The sequence below is a fragment of the Vidua macroura genome, chromosome 1 (assembly GCF_024509145.1).
Source record: "Vidua macroura isolate BioBank_ID:100142 chromosome 1, ASM2450914v1, whole genome shotgun sequence".
NCBI classification, from domain to species: domain Eukaryota; kingdom Metazoa; phylum Chordata; class Aves; order Passeriformes; family Viduidae; genus Vidua; species Vidua macroura.
The window spans coordinates 63,151,217-63,169,750 of record NC_071571.1 but is presented as its reverse complement, the minus strand read 5'-3'; the positions used below and the strand labels follow the sequence as shown (position 1 = coordinate 63,169,750).

The window sequence follows — 18,534 nt, the reverse complement described above, 5'->3', positions numbered from 1 at the left end:
AACTTAGGAAACAGAATTTGGTATAGTAGAAAGTACTTTTTGGTCCTTTTTTATATATGATTGCTGTTTTATAAGAAGATAATTTGTGGCTTTTGTGTTGGATTAGAATGATCCAGATGAGTTCTGTAAACTGTGTTTTCATTTGCTTTAAAAAGATTCTTTAAATTTTACTTTAAATACAATCTTGCTTGTCACTCAACTAATAGTCCTGATGAATAAGTAACTATTATTTCAGATTTTTGAAATTATTTATTTCTGCCTTGTGTTGATTTTACAATGTATTCAATTTTCAAGACACTATTTTTATATATCTTTTTGTTTTCTTTTACTTCAGTCTTATGAATGGCTATGAGTAAACCAGAATTTTGAGGTCAAGTTTTCATTAAGAGTGCCATCCCTGGGCTTGTTCCTCTTGTTCCTCTGTATGGGACTGCCTGCTTTTCATAGGGAGGTAACACTTTGGGAAGACTTGAGAGGACTTTCAAAACTTTCCCTTTAAGGACATGCTTTGTTGCCTTTTACGTGCAAATAGTTTAATTCCCAGCTATTTCTTTATTTTCTTATTCTTTCCTGAAACAACTTCTTAAATGTTTTATACTGTCAGAGTTAACTACTGAAACCAAGGGTAGTATGGTACAAATTAATGGTATTGGTGTGTAAATATTTCTTCATGGAAGATGGAAATCCCTCTCCCTCCCAGGATTTTGAACTGCAAATTTATTTCTGTTGAGAAATGAGGCAGTGGATATGAAATGAATTGTCAGTAGGAGTTTGAAGGCAGGAATTCTGAAGCTCTTCTTGCATCTTTCTGCTACCTTGGGTGTTCCTTTGCTTGTGAGCTGACCAGCAGAGCTGAGCCCCTTCCTTACTGGGAGCTCCTCTGCTTTCCTCTCTGCACCTCTCCCTATTTTCCAGTCTTCCCGAATGTTTGCAATGCCCTCAGCTGGGTGCAGCCCTCTGGCAGACACTCACAGCTCTCCACATATCAGGGTTTGTTCATTTGAGTGTGTTCTAAATGCTCAACCTGTATCCCTTCATTCAGTGGAGACACTTCCTTAGTGTATGAATATTTCTTTGCATTCACCCCAAGGTGTCTTTTTTTCTTTGCTTCCTCTCCTGTATTCCTTCTTCATCAAGCTCCAGTTTAACTTACCCTTTCATGTAATATATTTGCTTTCTTCTCTGCAGCTCCTGACCTCTGGAACAGCTTTCTAGGGTTCATGCCTCCAGAACCTCAGCTTTTAAATTATATTTTTAAGTGAATGCTTAATTTAGAAAATGTGGAAGAAAGCCTGTGCAAAGTGTGTGGGGATTGGTAAAGAGCCTATGCTATGGCTTCCTTGCTGCAGTCAAAATTTATCTGTGCTTGCTGGAAAGGCTTGCATCCCCTCCCCAGTAATATCAGCATTGTGGTAAAATACAGACAAGCTGCCTTTTTATCTGCCCCTAGCAATTGTAATATCTTCTAGAGACTACGCCAGGCTTAGTCATGGTCTCTTGCTTAACTTGCCCATCTTACTCCTAGCTCTGAGACACCCACAGCTGAGCCTTAAGACACATTTCTCTGCCTTGCTGCTTAATTTACCGTCAGCTATCACTTAATACAAACAATTTATTCCTTGCCATGCTTGGTCATTTCCAATCTTCTTGTTTTTCCACCCCAGTCGATCATAAACTGGAGTTTCTTTTCAGCTCCTCATCCCATTGTTTTTTGGAATAAGTTTTTATCTTCTGTCCCCATCTCAGCAGGCTTTGTCCCAGGTTACTTTTGCTCTCATTCTGAGGTCAACTTTTGTCCTTTTGTATTTAAATCAGACTGCTGCTCCTCAAATACACCTTGAAGGCCTGCTAGGAGAGCAGGGGATGTTGATAGGTCTCAGGACCCCCAAGGAGATGAGATGTGCACAGCCTGGGAGGCCCAAGAGCTGTGACAGGAATTTAAAGTGGAATTTGGCGCTTCACACTTGTAATGAAAATGTTCTGACTGCACTTTTCCAAATGACTTTGAATTTAGGGTTTTGGGGTAGTAGAATATGCCCAACTCAGATAATTACAGCAAGTTTTATGTGCTTGCTGAAGCCTAATGGGTGCAGCAGTATTTCAGACAAAATATTTTTAGGCAAAGATTTTCAGAAGGTAGCACTGGTAATGTAATTTTTCTTAGGTCTGTCTCTTGCAAACAGCACAACTTGCATCCAGTAATAAAGCTGAGAGACACATCTAGCAGGACAAATTCTAGTGTGCGTTGTTTGGCAAAGTGATTCCAATTTTATCACTGGAAAGAAATTAAAAGTGTTTTACTGTTTCTTCCCTCAAACTTAAAAATATAATTCTCAGAGAAACAAAGGCTTTGGTTGGATATGATGCAGTCCTCAAAACCTGATGTCTGCCCCACCTGGGCACTGTGCTCTGCTCTCTTGCAAAACCCTGTGCTGGCTCTTACCTGATGCTTAGCCCTTACTTGTCTATTACAAGGTAACACTCTGAAATTTTTTCTTTATATCTAATTGCTGCCAGTTTCTTTCCCCAAGAACTGAAGTTGATTGCTGTGGGACATGACAGTGAAGCTGCTCAAATGTCAGTCTGATGCTTCAAGGGGCATGGGTGGGTGTCACACTGCTTCTCCTCAGCAGCCCTCAGTGCAGGCTCATCACCCACCCAGCAGAAAAATAATTTCTGTTTTGGAGTAGGACTAAGTTACTGCTGGTAGGGACCTCTTGAACCAGCTTTCTGTGGGAGCTGATGAGGACATATCAATCAGGTGCTGCCTGCACCAGGAAAGCAGGGATGGAGGGAGGATGCAGCAGAGGTGGTGTCAACGACCTGATAGACCCACTTAGCCATGAAGTCAAACCAACCCATTAAAGGGAATGGGCTATAATTTCCCATTTGCACCTTTTCCACCCCTTTTGTCAATTAAGACTACACTTGCTCCTTCTCTTCTATAAGCATAACCTGCTTCCAACCTCCTCTTGAAAGTTAATTCATGAGACTGAGTATTGTAAACTGAATTGCATCAGGTCCTGTGTACTTGAAAATACTTAGCTTATCCTGGGAGTTTTTAAACTATTTTCCTCTAGAGACAAGTGTTCTTAAGAAAGACATTCTTGTGGGTTTGCCTCTGTTGTGGATTGTGGTAGCTATCTAGGGTTTTTTTTGGGTTTTTTTGTTTGTTTGTTTGTTTTTGTTTTGTTTTGTTTGTTTGCTTGTTTTTTTAAGAGGGATTGAAGCTAAAAGGGCAAACCTACATAGGACTCAAGATGCCACCAGTTTTTAGTGGTCTGCACTGAACGATGGGTCTATAGTTGTATCTATATCAGGGATTGCTCATAGTATTGGAAGAGAAACTTGAGTTAAAGCAGTTGATGCCACAATTTTTACGTCTGGACCAAGGGGTTGGGTAGGTATCCAGTTTAGCTTAATGGGATGCTTGCTTTCCTGTTACTTTTGTGTCTCTTGCTGGAATGTATCAGTTTGTGGCTTACCTGTCTCATAGTTCCATGTACTTTGTGCTCCTTTCACCATCTCCCTAAAGAATCTGACTTGCCATTTCTTGCACTCAGGTTTCATGTCACTGAGAAATTTTTAGTCTCTTTGCTTCCTATCTGTCCCTGTCATTGGGGATGCTTTGTGCTGGTGTCCTTTGGCTTGTTACTTCTTAGCAAGTCCCTCTTACTGTGTCAGATGGTTGTGCGTGTTGTGATTGATCAAGTATTGCAATAAGGACAAATAATACTAATTTGTATAAATAGTGCAAATAATGAATATAATGCTGTAGCAAAAATAAGTTACACAAATCAAGATTTTTTTTTTAAAGGCTTGCTGATTCTGCTGATCATAGATCTTGAGATTTCTGAAGAGAAGCCAGATATCGGAAGGCACTATGAATAATTTTGGAGATGGGAGAGAAACTATGAGTCACCAAGGATCTCTAGTGCAAACAAAACAGCACTAGGAAATCTTTAGTCTGTAATTCATGAAAGAAGAAATTGAGAGAGTACACCACTTCAGTCCTGCATCTTATCAGTTATGAAGTTTGTAAAACAGGAAGGGGAAGTGAGGACTTGCTGAGTGACGTATAACATCTGGCCTGAAATTAAACATTCCTCAGGGTTTCCTAAAATTGCCTGTCAGTAATCAGGATCTTTTAAACTCCCCTAAAATATTTTGCTCTATATATCTTTTAGGTTTCCTGTATGCTTTGTACCCTAAAAACCAGCTGTCTTATAGAGCTCTCTCTGTCATGTGGTATTTTTTTCACTAGCCCTACAATGTGTGTGTATGTGCGCCGTGCTGGTGAGCCTGACAAGAGTGTGATGTTTGTGCCAGCACCAGCACATGCAAGCAGGCTTTTGCTGCTCTGTGCAGCCAAAGGATGCTGTCTGTGTTCTTTCAGATTATTTGAAGTTCACGGGAAAAACTTATATAAGTCTTTAACCACAAAAGCAGAGGCAAAATACTGTTGTTTGTGTCTTGCAAACAAGTTGAGACAAAAAGTTTTGATGTATAATCCAAACCTAAGTTTCTCTTCTGATGGAGAGAGCTGCAAATCTCTGGATTTTGTCTTAAGCATTGCCCCTCCTTCTCACACCTGGTTTTGAGATTCTCTTTTATCTTTAATTGTATCCCTTTGGCCTAGTCTTCCCACGCCCTGAATTGTTCCCTTTTCACCCTCCTTCCTTTGCTCTTAACAGTTCTCAGGGTGGAAAACCACTTAGATTAAAAAAGTGTGAAATGTATTTCTCTCTGTGGAATAGCTGTAATCTTAATTTAATCCAATTACTTTGGCTAAACATATTAGCTAGATGCTTTTGTTAACACTTGACCTTTCAGAAATATGTGTCCTTGGATTGCAGAGCTAAAAGGAGCAGAGGTGTTTCATGCTATTGGAGGCTGCCACCAGTGGTCTGCTGGGAGTATGGTGCCTGTGTTGGTTAGAAGGATGCAGTTCAGTTTTGCCCTGTTGCCAGTGAATTTTATGCCCCTTCACACAAAATGCGGAGAAGTGTGGCTTAAGTGCTCTGCATGTGCTGTTACACCATGGGCTTGTATGAGTTTCATGTGCTTTAACTTGCCTTTTAATAAGCCTGAGGTTTGCAAGCAGAGTCCAACAGAAAGATGTTATTTAGCTATCCATAAATAAATGCATATAAATTACTTTATTTAGAGCCTTCTGTTCATCACAGACCCAAAGTAAAGTGCATAAGACAAATCCACAATACAGAAATACCTGTCTACAACTTCATAGCAGAATGTATTGTTTTGTCTCAGTTCACTGAAGAGCAAGACATTATCCAGCCCTCTGGGGTGAATCTTAAAAAACAAGCAAATAATGTACTCTGAATTATGCTACCTAACTGAATAAGCAACATTCTTCAGAAACAGTTATTTGTCTAAACTTGATTAGACATAAAACTTCTTTTTCTTCTTTTTCCTGTGTCTTCCATGTAATGTGCTTTCTATTGTTAGGATAACAAGTATCCCCAGATTTAATTTCAGTAATCTGAGTGGCAGGGAAGGGTATAGAATTGTTTCCAAAGATAGTATATTGTGTTTCTGTCTAGGAACAGAATTCATATTAGTGGTGGTTTTCATTGCAGTTTGTCTGTGTGTTGCAAAGTGTAATGGTTTCATTCACTGTTTTCATTATTCAAGATGTGTTTCCTTTGAGCTGAATGCAACATTTAGCTGATTTTCAGGCATCGTCTAATACTGCTTTTGCTATACCTTACTTTAATTTAGGCAGCACATGTGCTAGCTAATGTGAAATAAATGTAGTGGTTGTGCTTTCAATGAGGACATGTTTTTCAGAGGCAGAGGAGAATACTTGTCCAATGCTGCTCTTGGTGTTGTGTCCTGTATTTGACTGATTGGAAGTTCATAGTAGTGGAAATTATTGGTCCCCTCAAAGCCATCCTCTCAGATAGTGAAGGGGAAAATATAACTTGCACTAGCACTACTTTTGCAGAAACTTAGATGGATATAAGGAGTTTTTCAAAGGAAATGTAGTTTTGTGGATTCATACATGTGGGTGCTTGAGAGGCTTTGTTTTTCTTAAATGAAATGTTCTCAACTCAAGTAAGGGCTGAAATTTTTCATACCTATTCAAGAAAGTCCAGACTAGACTGAAATACACAATGCAATTGTCACTCAGCTTTTCAAATCTAAAAAAATTGCTGAATTTTCAAATAAAAATCTCATCAGCCTAGCTTTTGAGTGATACATTTAAGTCCGCCTTAGGAGTCCAGTAAATACTTAGATTCCATTGTGATGCATATGGGCTATGAACCTGTACTGATACCTTGCTGTGAAAAGTTCACCACTTTTCACCTTTCCTATAGTACCAATACTGTGTTTGATAAAGTGAAATATGCTTCTTAACTATACATCAATTAAATAAAATACATATCTTTTTTTTTTTAAACAGGCAAAACGAAGGCTGGAGCTAGGAGAAAGTGGCCACCAGTATCTTGCGGAAGGACTAAAGACTCCAAAGGGGAAAGGAAGAGCTGCAACAAGAAGTCCAGATAGTCCAAAAAGTAAGGGAACTCATAACATGCTGTCATCAGTCTGCATTACCTAGCTTAAAGCGTGCTTATTGCTGTCCATACCTAGATGTGTATGCAACAGACTCAACCAACCCCCCAGCTGGGCGATGGACAGCAGGTTTGCAGCATGCAGGGGTTGCTGCAGAGGCTCCTGGCTGCCTGTGCAGGCTGGGCAGCCTGCATTCTCTCTGCCCAGGGCCTCCCCTTCAGCCAAGGATGTGATGCTGGGGTGCTTAGAGAGGTGGATGCTGAGGAATGAAGGTGGCATGATCGAATCGAATGCACAGTTTTAGGCAAAGCTCATCAGGCCAGCCTCCTCCTTGGCTGCTGGAGTTACAGCAGCTGGCTGCCAGGGCTTCTTTCCCTGGACAGGGATTTGCAAAGAGTGCTAGCTGTGCCTCAGCAGCGCTGCACAATAAATGCTCTTTGTGGCATCCGAGCTGCCTTCTGTCCCTGCAGTGGGACTCTGGATACTGCCAGTGCCTAGTTGCTCTAAGTACTAATTTTTGCACATCTGCATTGCCTTGGGCAGTGGGCTTCTTGCAACAGAAACTGGGGGCTGTTCTCTTTTGGGGGGTTTCGGCAAGAGAGGCTGGCAGAGGGAGCCAGATGGGGCAAGAAGAGGACTGGGGCAGCAGTGGTAGTGGATATCAGAGCAAGAGATGCCAAAGAGTCCTTCCTCACCAGTCTGCTGGTTTCTATTGAGGCAGATAGGAAAAGTGAAATTAGTTGAAGATACAAACTTAAAACATAGGAGTTAAACAACCACAGTTTATTTCATTAAGCTAAACTTCATTAAGCTATATGAAGCCTATTTTAAACTGAAGTGGATTCTTGTAGAAATTCAGTACTGTTTGGTGCATAAGATGCTGCTGCAGCATTGATAAACCTGTGCAAAGAACTTGGTGTGTGATGAAGAGCACAAGCCATTTTAGATGGGACTCCAGTCACTTCTTGCCGCTCCCGTCATCCTCTTACCCTTTTCTAAGCCCCAAACAAAACCCAGACAAACCAACCACCCTTGCTCTAAATCCACAAGGTCATGTAAATGATGTGAATGAAATTTAGATGAGATGTTGGGAATAAATTTTTTTCCTCACAGGGTGGTGAGGCACTGAAACAGGTTTCCCAGAGAAACTGTGGATGCCTCATCCCTGGAAGTGTTTCAAGGCCAGGTTGGATGGGGCTCTGAGCAATCTGGTCTAGTGGGAGGTGTCCCTATCCATGGCAGGGAGGGTGGAACTAGATGATCTCTAAGTTCCACTTCCAACCCAAGCCTTTCTATGAATATTCTTCCATTTCCTAGAGCAGACAAACCCTGAATCTGCCCAAAGAAATACAGCTAGCTGATTCTCTTTGCAAAGATGCAACATCTTGGTTTTCATTGGAAAGCCGTTGTATTCTTCAAAATATTTCAGGGTAATCTAAAAGTTCACTCTTTGGTGGGATTTTCAGTTTTGACTGACTTCTGCAGTTTAATGTATGACATGACCCTTGAAAACATGAAAAAGACCATCAAATCAGCCCAAGTTCTACCCTGCATAATACTGGAAGCAAATTAAGGGTTTGAGATGTACAAGCCCAGCAGACTTGTAATAATGGCTGGCTCATTTTCCTTGACAGGAAGGCCTCGAACATTTAGAATTAGGAATCATTCTGATCCAAGTATTTAAACTCTTAAAAGCCCATCTGTGAAGTATATAGATGCTCCATTTGTGCATGGAAACCATGAATTGGTCCAAGCCATTTGCTGACTTCTAATTTAGAAGATATGGATACTCTCACCCAGTTTGAGCATTGCTTGGTTATGGAGCAATGATGATTATAAATTGTATTTTACATCAATCTCCTCTAATTCACTTGAATTTTCTCAAGCTGTGGAGTCTGACACTGATGGAATCTGTCATTGTGTTCACCCACTGAAGTACACCTAAGTCCTGCTTAATTGCATATGAAACATTTATCTCACATGAGGGGAAAATCAAACCCTGATGAAAGCTGGCTATCAGACTGATGAAGGAGAGTCACAGGGGATTTTCTGGGTTTGCTGCCAGGATAAATAGATACTAAAAATACTATTATGAATTCACATAGTAAAAGCCTAAGCAGAATATTTCCATATGTATCTATCAGACTACTGGAAATATTTGCATTTTAAAAAACTTATATATTTGCTTATGCACCTGTGACTTTTGGAAAAGTACATCTTGAAATACAAATACGGAGTGGTAAGTTGTGTCTTAATGAAAGGAATGAGAGATTTCTTCAGTAAAAATGAAAGAAGTAACTGTAACATATATAATTTCATTTTTGGTTGCTGCTTTCAGAAGCAGAATGAGAAAAAACTGATTTAACTTTCTTTTTCCTTTTCCTTCCAAGCTCCAAAATCTCCTTCAGAAAAGACTCGGTATGATACATCCCTTGGCCTTCTTACAAAGAAGTTCATTCAGTTGCTGAGCCAATCTCCTGATGGGGTCCTAGATTTGAACAGAGCAGCAGAGGTCCTCAAGGTGCAAAAAAGAAGGATTTACGATATCACCAATGTACTGGAAGGCATCCATCTCATTAAGAAAAAATCCAAAAACAACATTCAGTGGATGTAAGTATTCATTATCCTTTTCCATCCCTGCTGGCTGATTTCACTATCACAGGGCAACAGTGTTTTTCTTCTCCCATTTTTCGTTCTAAGAGTTTACTCTAAGCAATGATCCAAAATGCCTTCCAAGAGGATAAAGTCCTATTTTTCTGTTAAGAAAAGTTTATAAAAGGATTTGTCAAGGAAATTAGAAACCAGCATTTTGTTTGAAAACTGGATTAATTAATTTACTTCTGCACATGGAGTAAGTTTTAGGTATGTGTCTCTAATTACTGCCTTCCTTGGGTTTTTTAAAGCTGTGGTTAGACAAGATTTTGGAAGTAGTTGGAATATTCAACTCTTACATCTTGGTGGTAGTTCCAAAATGTGTTGCTGTGATAAATAGATGATTTTTCTGGAAAGCGTAGTTTATGTTGACTTGCTAGGGATGAGTTTGGGGAGAAAGGATGAAGAACTTGATCAGCAGTGTGAAATCCTGTCTCTCCCCTTTACCATGGTGTAGGGTCAGATTTTATGGAAGTCTTCCTGCTCTGTGTCTGCAGGGGCTGCAGTCTTTCAGAGGACGGTGGGATGCTGGCACAGCGCCAGGGCCTCACGAAGGAGGTGACCGAACTGACTCAGGAAGAGAAGAAACTGGATGAGCTAATCCAAAGCTGCACCCTGGACCTCAAGCTGCTAACGGAGGACTCGGAGAATCAGAGATATCCTTTATCCCAAAACCTCAAAGGTGCTCAGCCTCCTTGCTGTGCCCTGTAATACTAGGAGACTTCCTCTGTGTGATGTCATAGAAAGAAAGCATCAGAAGCTCCTAGAAGTTGAGAAGGTTTTAATGTGGTTTGATATAAAAGCTGCTTAAGCAGCTTGAACCTGTAATGCTTCTGGAATGTGAAAAGGAAAATCAGAAAAGGTGATAAATGAAGGAGACAACGTTTGTGTTCACATACAGTAGAACCAAGAACCTTTACTGATTAATGAGTAACGATATCCAATAGCCCTATGTTTTTTTCAAGCCTAGAACAAACCACAGTTTTATGTGTTCAGAAATTATAAAGACATGAAGAGAAAGTCTGATACGGTAACAGACTTGTTTAGTCATTACTTTTTTAAAATTTATTTCACTTTAAGCTGATATGTATATAAATTAAAGGCACAGAGAGGACAATAGAGTTGGTATTTGGTTTAGTCTGAAACTTGCAACACAGTTTCAGGTTCCTCTGGTTAGAGAATCTAAAATAAAATACAGATAAGACTTCCATGAGTGCTCAGAGTACCTTAGGCTGAATTATTTCATGTAATAGCAATACTAAATTGCATAAGGTTCATATGACTTATTTTGGCTGTTAATGCACTTCGTAATTAACCAGTAGTCATTTTCCTTGGATTTCTCACCTATTAGCAACAAAAGAAAGCATTTTATCAAATGCTGATGTGAAAACTTATTATTATATATAATAAGTAGTGTTTAAATAGCATCTAATAAAGTGGATTTATTCTCTGTTCTGAAGTACAAGAAATAACTATGGGAGTACCAGTAAAAAGCACTTGAACTATGTGAACATTGTCTTTTGACTGGATTTCATAGACATTTTGGTGTAACCAAAGATCACCAGGTGGCACAGGGAATAGGATCAGCATTGCCTTTAGCTTAGAGCATAATATGTGAAGAGACATAAGCAAGACAAAACTGAACATGACAGTTCTGAATTTTTGTAACATTGAATCCTGTGGGGTTGAACTCTGCCTTTGCAAACCTTACTTGACGAGTGGTAAAAGCCTTGATAAAAGCCATTTGGGTGAAAGATGATGGCCAGTCACTTTGCCTCTTGACTTGTTTGATCCAAGATAGATGCAGTATGTATTGGAGCTTGGGCAGTCTGTCTTGCTGTACTGCTCAGTAACAGGGCACATTCACACCATCAAAAAGTATAATAAGTCAGGCTTTCTATTTCTCTGGCACAAACATTATGCCGGGTAACAGATGACAAAACTAAAGAGCTGGAACTGTATGCATGTGATTATGGCCATTTCACAGTTCATTTCACAGCCAAAAGCACTTTGACATCTCAGTTACATGGATCAGTATGTGAGGTTTCACCATGTAGTAACCCCCAAAACACTGTCATTTTGACAAATAAATGTTGAACAGTAAAATATTTGTATTTATTCTGTGCTTACGCAGAAATTGACATTCTGCACTCTAGAGGTTTAAAGTAGCTGCTTAAATAGGCTTTAAAATAATTTTATATGCTATAAATTAATATATAAATATATGAATGATGCATAAACATTTATATATTTATATATATTTTATATAGATTCTATGTATTATATATTTATATTTGCAAAGGCCCTCAAATTTAAACTGAAATTGGGATTTTTTTTAGCCTGGAGAAGAGAAGACTCCAGGGAGACCCTGTAGCACCTTCCAGTATCTAAAGGGGGCCTGTGGGAGAGCTGGAGAAGGAGTTTTTATAAGGACATGTCGTGACAGAACAAGGAGAAATGGCTTTAAACTGATAGAGGGTGGGTTTAGATGAAATATTAGACAGGTAGTGAGACACTGGGACAAGTTGCCCAGAGAAGCTATGGATGCCCCATCCCTGGAATTGTTCCAGGCCAGGTTGGATGGGGGTCTGGGCAACCTAGTCTAGTGAAAGGTGTCCCTGCCCATGTCAGAGGGGTTGGAACTAAATGATCTTTTGATGTCCTTTCCAGCCCAAACCATTCTATAATTCAATGATACTATGTATGCACTTCTATAGCATGCATCTATAAATTCCTATACACTTTTTCAGTGATTTTCAACTCTCTGCATTTTGATAGCAAATGCATAAAAATTTTTGCTTCATGGAGTCTGTGAGTAATTTCAGGTTGTTGAACCTTAGCTTATGTAGTTTCTCGTATATAGAGGAGGAGAGAAGCACTCAGCACAGAGAATCCCTTTTGTTCACTGAGTAGTGGCCCCAGCTGTTACGTCAAAGTCAAGTTCTCACAGGGCTTCCTGGCAATCACAGTGTAGAGAACAAAAAACCTTGGGCTAAGAGCTATGTTGAAAATGGAAAAATAATTCAAGGACTCCTGCCTTTTCTAATAGCCTGAGTGTATTGTAACCTGGGTTGGAAAATTCCTTAACAGTGATTACATTAGCTTACGTGACATATCAAGATATTAGAAAAATTAGTGGCCTTAAAGACCAAACTGTTATAGTTGTGAAAGCTCCTCCAGAAACAAGACTTGAAGTGCCTGACCCAGTGGAGGTAAGGAGAATCTGGCATTTCCTGCCAGGTTATATATAGTTTTTCTACAGATGCAGCATCTCCTGAGTCTTACTGTGATATGTGCCCAGGTACACAGTCCTATATTCTTACAAGTTTTAGGGATGTTTCTGTAGAAAAGGAAAGGGAAACTTTAAAAATGAATTCACACAGAACAATTGTTATTTGTTCCTTTTCACTCACTTCCAGATTTCTTCAGAGTAATCCACACTATTTACAGATATTTTCTTTTGCTATGCTTTATGTAAAGAGAAACTCTTTCTTGACAATTGAAATTTCCTTGGTTTTGTAGCAATGTAAAATCTTTCACAAGAAATTCAGCTTTCTTATTTTAGTTAAAAAGTTAATGGATAACTCAACACCTTAAGCATCTTGACAACGCATATAACTGATATCCTAATTTATTGAAACATGTTTTCATTATTCCTACATGTTTTCATGTAGGAATTTCGTCTCTGAAATATTACAGGTATTGCAGAAATTTGTGTTTTACTTCTAGAACACATTCTTGCCCTTCCTTCTTTCATCATCATCATCTTTACTTCATTGTCGCTTATGTTAATTCTCACTTGGGAAGACAGACCCAAGTATGTTGAGCAAATGGGAATAATTGGCAGGAATGGCTTGTTTAGAGAAAAATGTACCCAATTTCTTCACTCAAGGAGCAACTAGAGATGAGGCTAATCCCACAAACACTGCTAATGTTTTGTTCATAGCTGTGCATTAATCTTTCATTCCTACACCAGGCCAAGTGAGCTCAGCCATACCTGGTGCCCTGTGGGCAGGATCAGACTCTGGATTCCCTGTCACTTTTTTTTTTCTTAAGATTATTCTGCGCTTGCTTAGACCCATTATGGTTTCTATCCTTCTTTTTTTCTTTTCTTTGCCTTTGTCCTTACTTTCCCCTTTGAATCTTGTTACAGGTTTTGGCAGGAAGAATAAATCTTTTTGCTGCAATGAGAAAAGGGTATCTTTTATCAGTGTTCATAAATATACAGTTATTGTTGTTTGCTTTCCTGTTTCTTTCCCCTGGGCATTATGCTTTGATTATTAATTCAGCAAAATCAGGCAGGCAGAGAGAGATGCAAGCAGTCATTAAAATTAGTGCTTAGACCACTCTTATCCTCTATACCCACCTTATTTAATTTTCAGCTCCAGGCAGTATGGTCCTATTTCTTTCTGTCACATGCTATTACATTTCAGTGTTCTTTTTTTGCATACCTCAGTCACTCAATAGTACCTTCCTTCTTCAACTTCTTCCCATCTCCTTTTTCTCCAATTATCTGTAGCATTGCCCTAAGTACTCTTAACTGTTTTCCCTGGCAAACCCCCATTCAGTTGCTGTTCTCTGTATTTGTAAATGCTGTCTATTGTGTTACATAACTGTCAGAACCCAAATAATAAGAGGAACATTTTGTCAAAGGGCACAAAAGGAAATACTTTAAACAAGTCTGTGAAGAGGTATCTAGTGCTTATATTTATGCTTTTTAGAAAACTATTGATGGAATACAGCAGCAGCAGGTGTATTTATAACCAGACTAATTTATGATTTTCTATCATAACACAAAAGAGCAGTTTTGCAGGTTTTCTGTGCCTGGGTCATGTTGGTTTATTGCATCAGTGTGTGAAAGTTAAGAAAAATGTAGCTTCTTGCAACAAATTAGCAGTTCCCATTCAGACCCACCATCAAAATCACTGCCTTGAGGGGGAAGAAGGACTTACTTAAGTAGTTTGGGTGAAGAAAATGGCATTTGGTTTGGGGTTTTTTTGTTACTTGGAAATGTTGCCTGATAAATAGGTGAACTTATATATAGATATCTGAGTTCAGCTGAGCAGGTGCTGAGGTGCTGAAGGCTCTTGGGGAAGTGGGAAAGATGTTTTGGCATCATTCTAAAGCAGAAACATTTATACAAATACATCCAATATTATTGTTATGAATAATAATAAAACCTGTGACTTGCATCCCACAGTTCCATTCCATCAGAATGCTCCAGGCTATTGTGGTTATAAGGAAATGTTCGGAATTTAATCCTTTATGCCTCCCTTCTTATAATACAACACACAAAAATGGTGGGATTTTGAGATTTGTGCACTACAGTGGGAAAAGTTTTTATGTTCTAGTCTGCAAGATACATCAGCCAAACCTTTCACATCTTGAAAAAAAAAAAAAGGCTTGGTATTCTTTTCAGGTTCTTCTGATTAGTAAAACTATACTCAAACACTCACAACCCAGTAAGAATTTACTCAGTATCATCAATATTCTGTTGTGTTCATTGGTGTAACACCATTCTGATGTTTGTTTTGTTAGCAGAGTGCATTGATACATTTATCTAGTACTCAAGGACCTATTGAAGTTTATCTGTGTCCAGAGGAAAATGATGCCCTCAGTCCAATGAAAACCTATAGTCAGGACCACAATGGAAATATTTCCAAAACCATTTCCAAAGGTAAAATTATTTTTTTGCAATACTAATGGCCTTTCTTCAAGCTCACATTAAAGATTTCAGCTTGAACTTTGGATTTCTAGCTCTTTTTCTTTGGCTTTATTATTTTAAGAAGTGAGTTTTAAGTATCAGTTTTTCACTATGTATTTCTGCTTGATATAGTAAGAAATAAGTTTTCATTTGTTCAAAGTAAGTTTCCTATTTGCATATCGTAGGTAACCAAAGTGTACGTAATACTGAGGAAAGAAACCATTTTGTTCCTTTTAAGTTTTCAAATAAGACAGTAGCAGTAAAGATTCATCTCAACAAGAGGCAGAAATCTCTGTGTATGGGTATATGTGAAGCTACATTGCTTCACAGATGACATCTAGTACCTAGAAAATTCTCAGTTTTGACTATGAACTCCACTGAAAAATGAGCATTTCACTATGTTTGATTTTGTTCCCCATGTAGTTGTTTAAATCTTGTAAGATAACTTTTTAATAGAAAAGTCAGAGATGATAGCAATGTGATCATTTTTGAGAAGCCTTTTGTAACACATCAAACACGAGCTAGAAATTATATGGAAGCCATTTTTTTATTGTTGAAATGATGCTTTATGAAAGGCCCTTTATGCAGTGGTTACTTTGTTTGACCTGTGTCTGATATTTCTACTGAGATTAAATGTGACAACTTTTTTTTTTCTCCCTCCTGTCACAGAAGTGGCTTCTGCTAACTCAGGACAAGGTGACTGCTCAGTAAATATGGCAACAATCTCTCCATTGGCTTCTCCAGCCAACCTTCTACAGCAGACTGAGGACCAAATTCCCTCAAACTTTGAAGGACCATTTGTGAATTTGCTGCCTCCTCTGCTTCAGGAAGATTATTTGCTGAGCCTTGGGGATGAAGAAGGCATCAGTGACCTCTTTGATGCTTATGATTTAGAGAAACTTCCTTCACTGATGGATGAATTTATATACAGCTGATTGTATTAAGTGCTGTCCATAACTAAACTATGTTTTTAATGGAATCAAAAAACCTGCCGTCATTCAGAGTTGTCTTCTACTTACCATAAAAATAGCATTATTAAATAAACTAGGCTCCTGAACAGTGCTGATATTTTAATTGAATACTCCCTATAATACCATAAGAAACAATGAAAGGCTTTTACAGCAGAGCCTTCTCCTTGACCCCGAGCTCCAGTGCCTTGCGAGTCAGCAGGTGCAAGCAGGTGACCGTAGATGTTTTGTCTTCACACTCACCAGTCTCTGCTTACCGTGACAAGTGGGCTTACGGAGAAGGGCTTCATGAACTGATTTAGTCCTAAATAACAATTTTGTAATAGTATTTCAGGTCGTGCCTTCTGCAGAGAATGCATGTCTTTTGAGTGTCACAACATGGATTGTACATGCAGTGAACGTAAATATGAAGTAATGCAAAAGAGTGGAATGGGATTCTTGAGCTACTTGTGGGAATGTTTAAATTGCTGTCATAATGCTCATTTTGAGCTATGTATATGTCTCATTATGAGGTCAAATACTTATGTCCTTAAAAGCTTTTAATGAAAAGAAAATACACTGTAAATGTAGTGTATATTGCAGATATTGAAAAGTATAAAATTCTGCCACTTCTCGTAGTAATCGCAGATTTTAAGAAATGCTTGTGTGTGTGTGTGTGTGAAAGTAGTTTTTGTTGGTTGTTTTTTTTAAACTAGAACGAAGATGCACAGTTCAATTTTACTGCCCCCGGTGTGCATTAGAACTGGTACAAGAATTTTTGTGGTACTAAGTGGGGCTTCATGTTAAGTGCCTACTAGAGATGCACTGTGGGTTTTTCCCTCTATGGAAAACACTTATGCCAAGCTTTGTTTGTTCAATATATCATATTTATCTCAGTGGGTTAGCTTCCTCTGCTTACAGCTTTTTATAATTCTCTTCGCCAGCAAAATGGAACTAATTTTTTTTCCAAAGTACATAACTGTAAGTACCACATCAACTGAATTGCATTTATTTTTTGAAGATCTTTGCTAGTATAGTATAGTACCAATATTTATTTTTTGAACGTCAGAGGAATTCTAAGAAGTCTTAAATATTTTTTTTTTCTTGAGTGTAAAATATTTTGCCATGTTCTGGGCTAAATTAATGTAATGTTGATTAGATGATGCCCATATAATCTTTTTGTTTGCATTACTGTTGTGCTTATCTGACATACTCAGAAAATTAGTACTATTTGTACTGTAGTAGAATATTGTGTATGCAGGTTTTCTGGTACCATTGAGTTGCTGCTATGAAAGCTCACACACGAAAAGGCAAGAAGTCACAGTACTAATAAGGAAACTGTATGACTGTGTGGGTTTTGGAATATAACAAATGTATAAAGGGCAACACATAAAGAACTGTTAAACAGTGTTAAGTGTGTGTTTATATGTACAAATGTTTGCATAGATCATTCAGCAGTTGTATTTAATTTGATATATGTTCTCAACTCACACTTTAGTTATCTAGCAGTTTTGTACAATAGAATTAATTTGTAAACACTGCCAGAATATTTTCTAGCCGGTTTGTAATTTTTTAAGAGTTTTTTTAGATGTGGATCTGTAAATAAAATTGTAGTATTTAAAGTTTTCGTCTTGTGGAAGAGGAAAGTAAAAGTTGTGTGAGCATGAAGATTTGCGAGACAAAGGGGCACTTTTGCGAGGGAAGAAAAAATGAAGAGTAATGCAGACCATCTTTTTTTGTACAAATTAAACACTTGTCCCAGTGTGTGTGGGCAAAATACTAATCTAATTTAGCTTTGCATTGTATGCTAGTTTAAAAAAACAAACAAACAAACAAAACAAACCTCTGTAAAATACTGTAAAAAAAAAAAAGGATAAAACCAACAAAAAAAGCTTTTATGGTGAGTTTTGTAAATAGATTTACTAAGGGGTGACATGTTCTCTAGCTGTGATCTTACCACTTCAAATGGATGTAATTTGAATAAATTTTGTATGGTAATGAATCAATAAAAATAATTTTTTTAAAAGACTTTAGATTTGTATATAGCTATTTAAATTTTTCTTGCTCTTGGTGCCTGTCATACTATTTCTTGAAACCTGTTACTGTTTTCATTATTGGTACAAACATGCATTTGATAGATAGTTTCAATCCCTTTTTTTTATGATGCTAACAAGTTCAGTGAGTTTTTTTTTTAAGCCAGGGTGAAACAAGAATAAAAGACACATGTTAAGAGACAGAGCAGGTGATCCAGGGGTTGGGATTATACAAATTAATTTTTATTTATTCCCTCTCCTCTCATATGAATTAGAAACAGACTTCTTACAAACTTCATAGGAATGGTGTTATTGTAGGATTAAATCACATGAAAGGAGTTGTTGAGGATCTGCTTAACCTGCCTATTGATAATTCTCTAGAAGTTTCCTAATAGTACCTTTGAAAATAAGTGTTTTCTTGAGTCACTTCCAACAGTCTCTTGCACCAGATCTATATTTACAAACTTTTACTTCTTTTCTGGTATTGGTGCTGCACCTTTTTAGATACACAGCCATCCATCAACTGCAAAAAAAGAAAAAATAAATGAGGATAATAAAATCACAGTAATATGGTTGATTGCTTAAATGTTGTACCTCTGAGCAAGTCATTTGTGTCTTGTCAACTTCCTGCACACTAGGAAAAGCCTATTACTTTCTCTGT

At 38.1% G+C, this 18,534-nt stretch overlaps 1 protein-coding gene across 1 annotated transcript in view; it reads left to right on the top strand.

Annotated features, from left to right (window-relative positions):
- The window catches only part of E2F3 (E2F transcription factor 3), a 41,874-nt gene extending 24,006 nt beyond the window's left edge, over positions 1–17,868 (top strand). Inside the window, exons 2-7 of the mRNA XM_053995023.1 lie at positions 6,428–6,539; positions 8,928–9,147; positions 9,687–9,845; positions 12,287–12,401; positions 14,731–14,866; positions 15,563–17,868. Coding sequence (XP_053850998.1) covers positions 6,428–6,539; positions 8,928–9,147; positions 9,687–9,845; positions 12,287–12,401; positions 14,731–14,866; positions 15,563–15,828 — 1,008 coding nt within the window. The 3' untranslated portion in view covers positions 15,829–17,868. The remainder of the gene's footprint in view (positions 1–6,427; positions 6,540–8,927; positions 9,148–9,686; positions 9,846–12,286; positions 12,402–14,730; positions 14,867–15,562) is intronic.
- The last annotated feature ends 666 nt before the right edge of the window (positions 17,869–18,534 follow it).